We start from the raw sequence: 13,786 nt of genomic DNA, 5'->3' as shown, positions 1-13,786 counted from the left end.
TATTCATTGTTTCTCTGAAGCAAGCATGCTAAGTTTCAACACATGTGATTCAGGAACACAACCTATCTGTAGGCAGCACACTGCCCTGACTTGTAACTTCACTATCATTCTTTTTTCTTTTTTAATATTTATTTATGGCTGCATCGGGTCTTAGTTGCAGCATGCAGGATCCTCATTATGGCGTGCATTCAGTAGTTACAGCACTCAGGCTTAGTTGCCTTGGACGCAGCCTTTGGGATCTTTGTTCCCCAACCAGGGATTGAACCTGAGTCTCCTGCACTGGAAAGCTGATTTTTTAACCCCTGGACCACAGGGAAGTCCCTTCACCATCATTCTTAACCTTTCAGGGTTGTGTTTTCCCAGTCTTGGGGCCAGAGCCCAGCATATAAGCATGCTCAATAAATGATCTCAGATGGCTGCCGTTCTCTTAAATAACCATTCTCCTCATTGCTGAGTGGCATGTTCCCCCAAAGTCTTTATAAGACTAAGCAGCATGTCAGCCTCAGGTTATAGATGCACAGTGGGAGGAAAGGGACCCAGGCCGCGCAGTGGATCGCATCCTACTATTTGGATACTGACGCCATGCCTGTCCTGGCACAGCCCTGGACTGGGAGGGGTGCGGGAAATTCTTGGCCTTCTCGGTAGCATTTCTTATCTAGTGCTGGCCTCACCTGTCATAAAACAAGGGGGTAGGAAGTGTTTGGGGCTTAAAAGTTCAGAGTCCTGAGCTCAGAATGACTACTCTTACTTTTCAGATATCTATAGAACTGTTCCCCGTGAAAGTTTATAAACTCTGCTAGCCAACACAAGTTGGTCAAGTATGTATTTCAACTCTTTGTGCTTGCTAAGAGTGCACAACTTAACGGGAGGAACAGGCATTTATAAATAACTCTGATACCAGGCAGACAGATAAGTGCTAGACCAGATACACTGGAGATACAAATGCAGTGTCTTGAGAGACTATTTTAGACTAGAGGATCTTAAAAGGATTTCCAAGAGACATGAGGTTAGACCTAGGCATCAGAGAAAAACAGATTTTCCATGGTAGGCTTGAGAGAAGGTAAGGGAGGCTGCAGAAGGGAAGGAGAATAAGCAGAGAGGAAGGCATGAGTCAGGCAGGAAGTGGGGGAGAGACAGGGGAAGCGCTGACCGGCTGGTGTGGGTAGGTGTCCTGAGGAGAAAGCCAGAAAGGATGGCTACAGTGTAACTGGGGAGAGGGCTGTAATGTTAACTGAAGGAGGCTGTAGTGTAACTGGGGATGAGGCTATAGAGTAACTGGAGGAGGCTGTAGTGTAATTGGAGAAGGTTACAGTGAATCTGTGGAGGAAGTGGGAACAGGCTTAGGAGTTGGCCTTGAATCAGTGAGGGTCCACTGAAGGCGGGAGTGCCATGCCATGCCGCATTTGTGTTCCAGGGGAGTCACTGCAGCTTCAGAATGGAGGATGGGCTCATGTTGGGTGATGGAGCCTGGACACCTGAGCAGAAGCCTGGGCAGCATGTTTGGGCTTCTAAAATTAGACAGGCAGAAATGTTGGATGAGAGGAAGAGACACCACAAAGTGCTTGTTAAAGGTTGTTATAGTTCAGACGTGTGTGTTTTTATTTTTATTTTTTTTTTACTTTTATTTGCATTTATTTTTTGCAGCATTTATTCCCGGGCCATAAGTTTTTGTTTCTTCAGTTTCTTCTGGGATATCTTTTTCTTCTGTGCAACCTCCTCTTCTGGTTTAGGAACAATCTGTTCTTTTTCAGTAAGGATCATCTCAATGTGGCAGGGAGAGCTCACGTAGGGGTTGATCCAACCGTGAGCTCTGTAAGTCCTGCGCCGCATCTTGGGGGCTTTGTTCACTTGGATGTGCTCAATGACCAGAGAATCTACTTCTAGGCCCTTAAGTTCAGCATTACTCTCTGCATTTTTGAGCATATGTAGTAAAAATTCAGCACTCTTTCTGGGCCACCGACCCTGCGTCCAGCCGCACTGTTTGGCCTGTGCATACCTACCAACTCCACCAACGTAACGATGGAATGGCACGCATTGCTTCTTTAAAGTGACCTCCTTCAGGTACTTGCTGGCTTTTCGGATATGAATTCCCTTTATGGCCTCGGCAGTTTCACGAGTGTTCTTAAAGTGAACACGAAGATTTGAACCTCTTGATTTGCATGATTTTGTGAGGCTTTCTGGGTCAAGTGAATAGCGCACCATTTTTAGGGGTCACCTCAGGCCGCTTACCGGAAAAGCCATGTGTGTTTTTAGAGATGATCTTACATGAACACAGCCACTGTTCTTCTGGTAACCCTTTCATGAGATGTTCCTCTGCTCAGAAAGTTACAGCAGTTCCCTACTGCCTATAGGATCAAATCCAGGTTTTCCCTACAGACCTTCAGAATTGTCGATTAACTCGATCCTTCATGGTTTCCTCCCCACTGTAGTTCTCTTTGGACCAGGAGAGCCTTCTCTGGTCCTGCCAGGGTTCCTGGCCCTGCAGGCCTCTCCCCTCTCAAGTGAGGCCGTATAACACCCCATCTGCATCTCCCACATAGGCTTGAAAAGATTGGCCCACATATAAGTTAGTTCCAGTTCCTGCTCCATTCAGCATGTCCCTTCCTGCTAGGGCAATCTGGGCCTCACACTCATCCTCCCTGAGCTATGACGGAAGGGAGACTCATAGCTCATCCAGTCCCACAGGAGCGAGGGACTGACATGGAGTGAAGTGGGTAAGGCCCAGCCACATATCACTCCCTGCCTCATAACTTGATTACGGCTGCTCAGGTGGGCCAGTTGCCTATATGAGCTTCCAGGACATTGTATTCAAAGAGCTGCACAATACAAAAGGACTTTCAGTACATTGACCTAGACCTGACCAGCCTCTTTTTGATGCAAAAATGAAGTACACTGTTGTAAAGACTTGCTCTTTCCATTTGCTTCTTGGTCAGGCACCTACAGGGCTTCCTCTGCTCAGGGGTATAGACTCCGCCTGCAGCGCAGGAGATGCAGGAGACATGGGTTCAACCCCTGGGTTGAGAAGATCCCCTGGAGGAGGAAATGGCAACCTACTCCAGTATTCTTGCCAGGAAAATCTGGACAGAGGAGCCTGTCAGGTTACAGTCCATGGGGTCACAAAGAGTTGGATATGATTGAAGCAACTGAACACAGCATTATGATAGTGCTAGTTTCTATAACAAAAAATGGTGGTTTAACGCAAATAAATATTGATTTTTTGATCGTGTAATTGTTCAGTGCGCATGTTTCTCATTGGTAGGTTGCAGCATTCCTTCATGCTGTCTTGTGGCTCCACTCTTTCCTGGAAGCTCGGAGTTCTTAACATTCGTATGGCAGACAGGAGAAGAAAAAGTGGATTTCCCTCATCAGCTTCTTAAAAGTCTCAGCCTGGAAATGACATCATTTCTACTCATATTCTGTGGGTGATAGTTACATAGATACAAGAGATGCTGGGGAATGAAATCTACCCCATTGTCAGTTCCATACTCTACGAATACTGTGTGGACCGCTAGCCATGACCAAGCGACTCAGAACAACACATCACAGGCACCTACAGGGGCACAGAGGCAGGGGCTTAAGCACGAGGGCGGGGAGACCCTGTCCCAGGGCCTTGGAATTTCCACTCGTTCTCTTTCTGGGGACAGCAGTTGTTCAGTACAACTTATTTTGAGAAACTATAATCCTTGAGTCAGAAGGTGGTGGCTTCAGGAGTCTATATTGGGCAGGAGTTGGGGAAGCAATGTGAGGAGAGAATGATGGGGCTGTGGTATGTGGTGGTGTTAGAAGTGGAGGGTAGGTAGTAGTCTTGGGCAAGAAAGCCAACTTCACTGCCACCATCAGGCGCCCCACCTCCTGGCAAAAAGGCCCTCGGAGGTACTTGTTTTCAGGAATCAAATCCTACTTCTCTGAAGCACCTGTTCCTAACAATGTCTGTTTCAGGGTTTATTTTTACTCAATGTTCGCTACATCCGCCCTCTGCAAAGTTCTGAAGAAGGTATGGATTAAAGTGGGACCAGGCATTGGGTCTACCTTATCAGAGGGAAACATCTAGAACCACGGTATTCCCTTCCCTTCACCTCTCAGGAAAGCCTGCCTTGGGTCAAAAGGAAGTGAGGCTCCTGCATTGAGGGGTGGTGGCAGCTGCAGTGTTCTCTCTATGCACAGGTTGTCAATGGTGGAGTTGCCCCAACCGGACGGCACCTAGTGGGCGAGCTCTACTTGACCTCATTTCCCCCCATTGTGTATCCTCTGCTCTTCCCAGTCCTAGGCACATACCATGTTCATTCTTTCAATGAGGGCTGGGCATGGGCCAACCAGGCAGTTTCCCAAAGTTCCATTTACAAGAATTACGGAAACATGTCCAGGTTGTTAACCATCCCCGAATATAATGAAATAAAAGAAAATATGTTTATCAGAATATCTCTTTTGTTTTTAAATTAGAGGATATTCGCTTTACAATGTTGCGTTGGTTTCTGCCATACAAAACGTGAATTAACCATAAAAATACATATGTCCCCTCTCTCATACCTCCCTCCCAACCCTCCTCAGAATATCTCTTAAGGAGAATACTAAATGTGTTCCATTCATTTACTATGGGGCTTTCCTGGTGGCTCAGTGGTAAAGAATCCACCTGCCAATGCAGGAGATACGGATCTGATCCCTGGTCAGGGCATCTTCCTGGAGAGGGAAACAGCAACCCATTCCAGTATTCTCGTCTGGAGAATCTCATGGACAGAGGAGCGTGTCAGGCATGCTGTAAGTAATATTCCTGACAGAAGCATGGTGGGCAGAGAGAGCAAATGCAGAAATACCTGTTTCAGTGGGACTTCCCTGTAACTCAGGTGGTAAAGAGTCTTTAGTCTGCCTCAGGAGACCTGAGTTCAGTCCCTGGGTTGGGAAAATCCTTTGGAGAAGGGAATGGCAACCCACTCCAGTATTCTTGCCTGGAGAATCCCATGAACAGAAGAGCCTGGAGGGCTACAGTCCATGGGGTCACATAGAGTCGGACATGACTAGCAACTAACACACTTACTATTTCAATGAGAAGCAAATTTCCGCCCCCTTCATGATAAAAGGATTTAATGCAGTCAGTCTTCCAGGCAAGTGGTTGACAGGCACCTCTCAGTCATGGTACCATACTGAGGGTTCAAGCTTCTGGGAAGTTCGATACTCAGCAGTGATGGTGGCCAGGTCAGCCTAGGTAAAGTCTCTTGCATGTTGTAGACTTTCAATAATCTTAACCCCGCCACCAGGATGAGGTTCCTAACCTCACTAAGCAAATACTGGGGTGACTTGGGAAAGAGGCAAACACTCAAAGGGCAAGATATCTTGTACATTGTTTGAGAGCCTCTTGCACTGTGCACACCTTGGGAAGAACATTCTCATGGAACGAATCTATTTCACATCCTGGGCCCATTATGACTGGTCCATTCATACACTTCTTTCCCAAAATTCCTTGTCACACATCTTTCAGTCTTATCTCTTCAAATTCCCTAACTATTTTTTCAAATCATTAGTCATTGTCTCTGAATTGGCTTCAATCCAGAGGGCAGGTCATTTCCTCTTCCAGACAAAGTGTATGATGACAAGAACCAATCAGAGCTCTGCTCCATGGTAGCATTTCTCTCCTATACCGTCCTTTAGGGCCACCCCTTAAATAGAGGTGTAAGCAGAACGTTCTTTGTGACCCCTTATAGAACTGAAGGACTGATCTTGTCTCTCCAATATACTTGCAGGCCAGAACTATTCCTATATTTTAACCAACCCATGAGCATTAGACAGATGAACAGAGGAGATGAGTGGGATCTCAGGGCAGGCTACAATTTATCTATATCTACAAATACCACCCTCGCTGATCTGCTAAGATGGAAGTGGGAGAGAGAAAACACCGTTAAAGCCGCACGCGTAGTGGGACAGGGCACAGGCCTGGAGAGAAGGCGTGATTGGAACCGATTCTGAACCCAACTAGCTCTGAGGCTAGCGAAAACTCACTCTTATCTCACCTTCTAAAATGGGAACAAACACATCAGTGTTTTATTGTGGCAAATTGCCTTCTTTTTCAGTTATGCAGCGAGTATTTCAGAGACAGCCTGGCCTGTGGAGAGATTTGGGTTCTGGTCTCAGTTCTGCCATAACTCACTGAGTGACTCTGGGCAACACACACAAGATGGAAGCTACAGGAAACCGATTTTAACTAAAAAAGAAAACTAAGTTTCTAATAGATCCATCTGAAGATTGGCTGGGCTGTCTTGGAAAAAGGCGTAATGATAACTAATACTTATTAAGTAATCATTTGATACTAGGTATTATTTCCTTAATTTATTCTTCACAACAAGCCTATGAGTTAGATACTATTATACTATTTCCTAGATGAGAAACAAGAGCTCAAAGAGGTTTTATAAGTAGAAAGCTAGGCTCTGACTCTGGGTCTGAGAAGCCAGGCAAATTAAACCTAACCATTCCAGGGACTTTGTCAATGGAACTTTCAGGATAAGCTGGGCAACCACTGGCAGACAGCAGCAATTAGGAGGTTGGCCTAAACGACTGCTCAGCACTGAGGTTCCAGAATTCTTGATCCTCCAGGATTCAGTTTCCTGGAAAAAGCGAGTTAAATTTGATTGCTAGAGGCCTCTCCCTATTTAAAAAGCCTATGGTTCACATGAGAGGGACAGAGGGCAACAGAAAGGTCAGATGTACTCTGACGTTCCGGGGCTTATGTGGGAAGACGAGTCATATACACGTGCACCCATCTGCCCGTGACCCTGGGCTCTGCTGGGCAGGGAGAGAAGGTCAGCGGGGTGGACAGAAAGTGTTGGAAAGAGTGAGCAGGGGCTCGGGGTGGCAGGGTGTAAGTGGGTGCCAGGGAAAGGAAGCAGAAGAGCGCACATTGGAAAAGCCAGAGGTGTTTTCCTTTGAAAGCGTAGCTGCCACCTGAGCTGCTCTCTCCACGCCCTGACAGCTCCCAGCCCGGCTGTCAGAGGGCACCTTTCACTCTCTCTACCAGCTGAAGTGCCCTGGCGGTCCGAACTCAACACCTCCACACTCATGGTCTCCTGCATGAACCTGACACAGGAGGCCCAGAGAAAAGCCAGCATCACTTGGGCTGCCTCCCTCACCCAGAAAGCCCTTTGGCTTAAGGGCAGCTATCAATGTGAAGATAGAGGCCCCTGTGTGTGTGTGGGGGAGGGGTGGTGGTGGTGGTGGTGGTGTATGCATGCATGCATATGTGTGCGTCTGTAGCAACTTTTAATTTTCCCCAAATCTTTAGACTATTTGAGGAACGGGGAAGAAGAGAGGCAAGTTAGTGGCAGTGAAGTCCTTAGTTAACTGGGGAGGGGAGAATAATTTCTTTCCACACTTTTAATTCCTTTCCCACTGAAAATTTGAACAGAAATAGGGAGCTGTCATGGTTGTCAGTGGTGGGTGGGTGGGGGTACAGGGCAGCAGGGATGTTGTGGATAGAGGGACACAGGGGCATAAGAGCAGCAAGCAGCCTGACTCTTTCCAAGGCTGGAGCTCCAGATGCACTGCCTGGGGGAGGCGAGCTCTTGGGATAAAGCACTGTATAACGGCCCAGTGTCTGCTGGAGGGCCGTGGCCCTGCCATGCTCGGTGGAAGATTCCTTCGGTGCCACTTCGCTGCGCACAAGCAGTACAAGCAGAAGGACATGCCCTTTTGGAAACTAGTCTCTAGATTAAGTGAGGCCGCTGAAGATTATGTGGAATTCAGGGAAATAACAGAGAACAACTTCAGTTCAACTTGGCAGATGTTTTCTGGCATCTTCTGCCTGCCCCACATTGTCCTAAATGCCTGAGGCACAGGGTCTCGGAGGTAAAGATCCCTACAGGCAGACAAGACTGACACACAAGAAACAGAGAATGCCTATACCTGCTGGACTTCTGAATGCTGTCAGATGTCAGGATTTGTGACCTGCACACCTATACTTATTCCAAGAGTGAACTGCCAACCTTGGCTTGGACTGAATGCTCTACAGTTCTGGGTACAGCGATAAAAGCTAGATTTTCAGATTTGAATTTTCTGATTTGAAATTTCCAGATTTCAAACTGGAATCATTGGTTCAGTCTGGATTCCCCAGGGAGCAGAGCCTGAGGCAGAGACTGATGTGATAACACTCTATCAGGGTGTACAGTTCCAGGAGCAAGAGTGGGAAGCAAGGACAGAGAAGCAGGGAAGGATTCAAAATAGGAAGACACATAATCAAACTGGGCATTGGTAAGTGCAGTGGGCTGCTCAGCCCATTGTGGAGAAACCCGAGTGACCAGCCCTTGGAACCATCAGGGGCGTGGTGGCAGGGGCGGAGGAGGGGCTTCTGTCTCCACTGTTCAGAGGTGCACCTTGTGTTTGCACTGATGACCCCCCACTTCCGGTTGTCCATGTGCCAGTGTAGGTGCTGAGCAGAGCTCTACCACGGGGTCGGTAGGGCACCCTGGAGTGGGGTCAGATGCACCTTGGGTGGCTGATCAACACCCACTGGCAATTGAAATAAGAGGCAGGTAAGGCAGAGAAGGCAATGGCAACCCACTCCAGTACTCTTGCCTGGAAAATCCCATAGTCAGAGGAGCCTGGTAGGCTGCAGTCCATGGGGCCGCTAACAGTCGGACACAACTGAGCGACTTCACTTTCACTTTTCACTTTTATCCATTGGAGAAGGAAATGGCAACCCACTCCAGTGTTCTTGCCTGGAGAATCCCAGGGACGGGGGAGCCTGGTGGGCTCCTGTCTATGGGGTCGCACAGAGTTGGACTTGACTGACGTGACTTAGCAGCAGCAGCAGCAGCAGCAGCAAGGCTGACAAGGGGCTCCCCTAGTGGCTCAGTTGGTAAAGAATCTGCCTGCAAATCAGGAGACTGCCTGCAGGAAACCTGGGGTCAGTCCACGGCTCAGGAAGATCCCTTGGAGAAGGAAACCTACTCCAGTACTTGGCAACCTACTCTAGTATTCTTGCTTGGGAAATACCACGGACACTGCAGCCTGGTGGGCCACAGTCCATGGGGTCATGAGAGTCAGGCGACTTAGCGACTAAACCACCACCACCAAGGCTGATAGGATCTGAAGTGATACGTAAAAAGGGTCTAATATACCCATTACCCTCTCCTGGGATTAATTTTGTTGAATAAATAAATAAACGTTCACAGAGAGCTGAAACCTCTTAGTTATCTCTGGCATCCTTCTCCTGCCACCATCCCCACTTCGTTCCTCACCAGCCACCAAGTCCCTGGTTGAGGCTCTGTCTGTGGCCCCTCACTTCATCCCCAGATCAAAAGGGGATGGATGATCAGCCTCGATGGTCTTCCCTCCACAGCCCACTGGCCTTAGTTGACTTCAAGAACAGCACTGATCACCCTGCTCCCCAGATGCCCAAAGAAACTCAGGGCTCCTTACCACCTACAAGGTGAAAGGCACACTTTCAAGAATCCTCTTGCCCCTTGCCCTCATCTTCCCCCTCAATGTTCCCTTCTGGGCCCCTCCCAGCTCCTGGAACATTCCATCCTATTTCTTTCCACTAGAAAGTCTTCTCTCTCTACATAGTAAAATCTTATTCATCTTGCACACCCAAGTTCAAGGGGCACCTATTTAGTGATTCTTTTCCTGAGCTCTCCCTCTCCCGAGGTCCTCTCCTTTCTCTGCGAACTACATTGCTGCCTTCCTCTCATTTACCCTTCTGTGCTTCTGCCCTGTGCTTTAGCATTATTCTCCTCTCCCCCTAGGTCTGAGCATCTGAGAGCAGGCTTCTCTCCCACTGATAACCTTCTAAATCATCCAGACAGTGCCTGGTGGTCCACAGCCCTGACCTGATGTGGAGCGGGCACTGTCCACACCCACCACACTGAGGGTGCGGGTCATGCCTCCCACGCTCCCTCAGAAGCTCAGCTATTTCCAGAGACACAGCTGGCAGACCATCCACCGTCACGTAGTCGGCAGCCCAGACCCTGGGGTGGGTGCCTCCTGCTTAGTCTTATTCCATTTAAGGGTGGCAGTCAGAGCCCAAACAAAGAAAAATGTTCCCAGGCATGAGAACTGCGGAAATGAAGAGAGGCAGCTCCTGGCAGCTGCCCCAGGGAGACACCAAATTTAGCCCAAAGGTTGAATATAAATATAATTTAAATGTTTTAATTACAAAAATAACATTAAAATACTTTAGAAAATAAAGAGAATTAAAGCACCCCCACAGATCCACCATACCGGCATGACTGTTTTCATTTTTGTTCTTTTCAGGCCTTTGTTCTTATAAATATCTATTTTACACATTATAATCATAGCATAAGTACAATTTTGTGTGTTGCCTTTGTACTAAAAGTATATATGATAAGGTAGGTTTCCCTGGTGGCTCAGATGGTAAAGATTCTGCCTGTAATGTGGGAGACCCGGGTTCGATTCCTGGGTCAGGAAGATCCCCTGCAGAAGGGCATGGCAACCCATTCCAGGATTCTGTCTGGAGAATCCCATGGACAGAAGAGCCTCGCGGGCTACAATCCTTAAGGTCGTAAACAGTTGGACACGACTGAGCGACTAACACTAGATGAAGCCCACTGTAGACTGAGAGATGAGTGTGTGTATCACAGTTCTGCCACCTACAAGCTGTGCAGCTTATTGCATCTTTCTATTTCCTTATCTGTAAAGTGGGGTCAACTGATCTCATAGGATTATTGTAAGGGTAAAATGATCATTCATGAAATCTCAGCACAGAGCCAGTGAAAGAGTTAGAGGTCAGCAACTGCAAACTTGTTATGTGACTATTACCAAAATATGTGGGTTTCTTTTTTTTTAATTGACTTGTCCCTAGCCAACGACACCCTACAGTTTTTCACACTGGGTTTCAAATGTGTAATTTTACCTCAAACATTTGCAAGCTTAAATCCCTCCAAGTTATATTTCAGCTTAATTTTTTTCTTTCTCCAATCTTTATTTTTTCTTAATATGCATATATTTTATTGAAGTATAGTAGACTTGCAATGTTTCATGTGTACAGCAAGGTGATTCAGTTATACAACATACACACACATATATATATAATAACATACATGTATATTATTTTTCAGATTATTTTCCATTATAGGTTATTACAAGATATTGACTCCAGTTCCTTGTGCTAAACCTTTGTTGCTTGTTGCATATCTGTTTTTTAAAATTAGAAATCTGGCATTCTATTCATACTAAGTCAAACAAGTGGAATCAAAATGTCATAAATCTTTTTGTTAGGCAAAATTCATAAGTTTTCTAAAACATATGTTATACATACTATTTATATGTATGTATACAAAAGCTTTTCTTCTGTGCTTGATAAAGGCTTGAGAAAAAATATCAAAAGAAAAAGAAGAGATGAAGAAATCAGAAGACATAAACTAAATGAAATGGGAACATTGAATATGAAATAGAAAAGGTAAGACAAACTAGATACAAGTAAAAGAGCCTCATATAACCCGGTTGTTTTTAAACATGGCTACTCATTAGAAACAATGAGAGAAATTCTTTTCTCCAAGGCTCCAGATATGGTTCTAACATTTCAGCTCATTTGAAGAGGAGTCCCAAGAAGGCATAAGACAATTCTACCAGCCCTGAATGTCCCCTGTTGCTGGAACAGCAGCAACTGCCTGAATGATTGAGCAATGACCAGGCTACAGTGAACAGGGCCATACCCTCTGCAGAATGCATTCACGCATGGTTCTCAGCTTCTCTCTGAGGAAACTGTTGTTAGCAAGTAAATGTGCCTACCCTGTCACACAAGGGTCTTGAATTAGGGTAATGGCAAAGTCAGCGGGGTTGAAGGGACAGAGGGGACTTAAGACTTGTGTCCAGGTCACGACTTCCCCAGGGCTATGCTGGCCTTACATGCAGGTGAAGGAAGTAGATGCCAACTTGGGGCGATTTCAGACCAATGCTAAGTTCCATGCCCAAAATCATCCCCCCGTCCACCCTCATGCTTGATGGGGAGCCTGGAAGTCTCAGTCGGTCATTCCTGTGGTTTAAGGTTTCAAAGGCATCTATTAAATCATACGTATCACTGGCAATGACTTTATTAGCACCTTAGTTATTCTGATAATGGGCACCCACCTTGTACTCTGTCCAAGACACTGACCTGGTGCTCCGCCTAGTGCTCCAGCCCCGAGGATGAAGCTCTGCTTCGCCCTTGTCAACTCCCTCCTCTGAGTCTGGAGGTCTAGCTCCAAGTCCAGATCCAGTGGAGAGATGTCCCCAGGTGCCTGTCTGCCTGGTGTCTTGCACGACTCCTGTAGCCTGACTTCCCTGCACATGCGCTACCCTCCCTCTCACTTCCCCTGCTCTGTGCACTTGATGTTTCGCTGTTTTGATTCCTCCGATGCCAAGGCTCCTCTGGACCACGCCTTGCTGGCTCCTTTCCAGCCCCTCCAGACACAGTCTTGTGCCCACCAGTTTCTGTGGCCTCTAGGGAAAAGGCCTAGTTTAGCAGGCCCCCAAGTGTGTTACAAGAATTGATATTGGTGGAAATAATAGCTGTAGCATCAAATGGAGCTTTCTAGAATGTTAACAACATATATTTAATTAAGACCTTTTATATGTTCTTTTTGCTTCCTTGAGTAAAAAAACTTCTCTGTCCCTTGAGGCTTGGTTGTGTTTTGCAGCAGTTGCTGCCAAACAGTCTTGCTTTAGGTGCTATCCAGGTGCTGTTTGAACTCTATATCTTTCAAAAATGTTGGATCAGATTGGGGTCAGGGACAGCTGGATTCTGGGGTTTCCTGGAAGTAATTTGGTTTCCCCTACCTGGGTTCTTGTCCTACTTATCACTGACTGGTGTCTTCTCAGCTGTTAGATCTCAGCCTTAACATTACCTCCTCAGAAAGGACCTTCCGCCCAACCTATCTGATAGCTATATGGACTATATGAGGATCTTTTACTTGTATCTAGTTTGTTTCACTTTTTCTATTTCATATTCACTGTTCCCATTTCACTTAGTTTATGTTTTCTAATTTCTTAGAAATTAGAAACTTCCCCACCTTTGTTAGCTAACCCCCTCCCCAGTCTATTTCTAGGCACTTATCACAATTTGTAATTATTTTGTTCACTTGCTTATCTGAGGGAGTCTTCCCCACTAGGCTGTAAGCTCCAAAAGGAGGGAACCATGTTTATTCTGTAAAACTGTTTTCCTAAAGCCCAAAAGAGTGCCAGCTCAAAGTATGTGCTCAATAAATATTTGTTGAATTCAAGTTTTCCTCTTTTCCAATTGAAATGACAATAAAAAACTATAGACCATACCCATCTCTGATGATCATCAGGTGGCCGCTGAGGATAAACCATCGATTCTATCCTATTTACATAGCTGTCATTTGTAAATTCGTTTGTTCACCATGTGGACAGTAAGGGCCAATACATGGATGGGCTGCAGGGGCTTCCAGCATCTGCTGGGGACCAGGAAGTGGGCAGCTTATCTTTGGCTCCCTTCTCCAGCCTCGCTCCACTCTTCATTTCCACATCACGAAAGCAAATCTTCAAGACACCTGCCAAGTGCCTAGTGCTCTTCTGTTTTTCCCTCTGCTATCAAAGTTTGCTATCAAGAAGAAACCTGGAAAAACTCATTCATACTGCAATTCTTCATAAGAGTGTTACTAGCACTAACCACATTAACACTTAAGCCATAAGAATGAAACACTAGCGGTCTTAACTGGCACTGGAGGAAGGAAAGTAAGGAAAGGGGCCTGTAGGGACCTACAACCTACGGTGTGTTCATTATATTATTCTCAGCTTACCTCTTTAGTGGTGAACATTTAGAGGCAGAAAGGAAGTAAAATGA

The 13,786-nt window shown here is 46.3% G+C and overlaps 1 protein-coding gene across 1 annotated transcript; it reads right to left on the bottom strand.

Moving 5' to 3' along the window:
* Positions 1 to 1,647: 1,647 nt before the first annotated feature.
* Positions 1,648 to 2,202, bottom strand: LOC138073851 (large ribosomal subunit protein uL22-like). Its single transcript, XM_068965780.1, has one exon. It carries the CDS (start codon positions 2,200 to 2,202, stop codon positions 1,648 to 1,650), a length of 555 nt encoding a protein of 184 aa, XP_068821881.1.
* Positions 2,203 to 13,786: the final 11,584 nt, after the last annotated feature.

The sequence above is a fragment of the Capricornis sumatraensis genome, chromosome 2, assembly GCF_032405125.1.
Source record: "Capricornis sumatraensis isolate serow.1 chromosome 2, serow.2, whole genome shotgun sequence".
In the NCBI taxonomy this organism is placed as follows: domain Eukaryota; kingdom Metazoa; phylum Chordata; class Mammalia; order Artiodactyla; family Bovidae; genus Capricornis; species Capricornis sumatraensis.
This window is presented reverse-complemented; position numbering and strand designations above follow the sequence as displayed.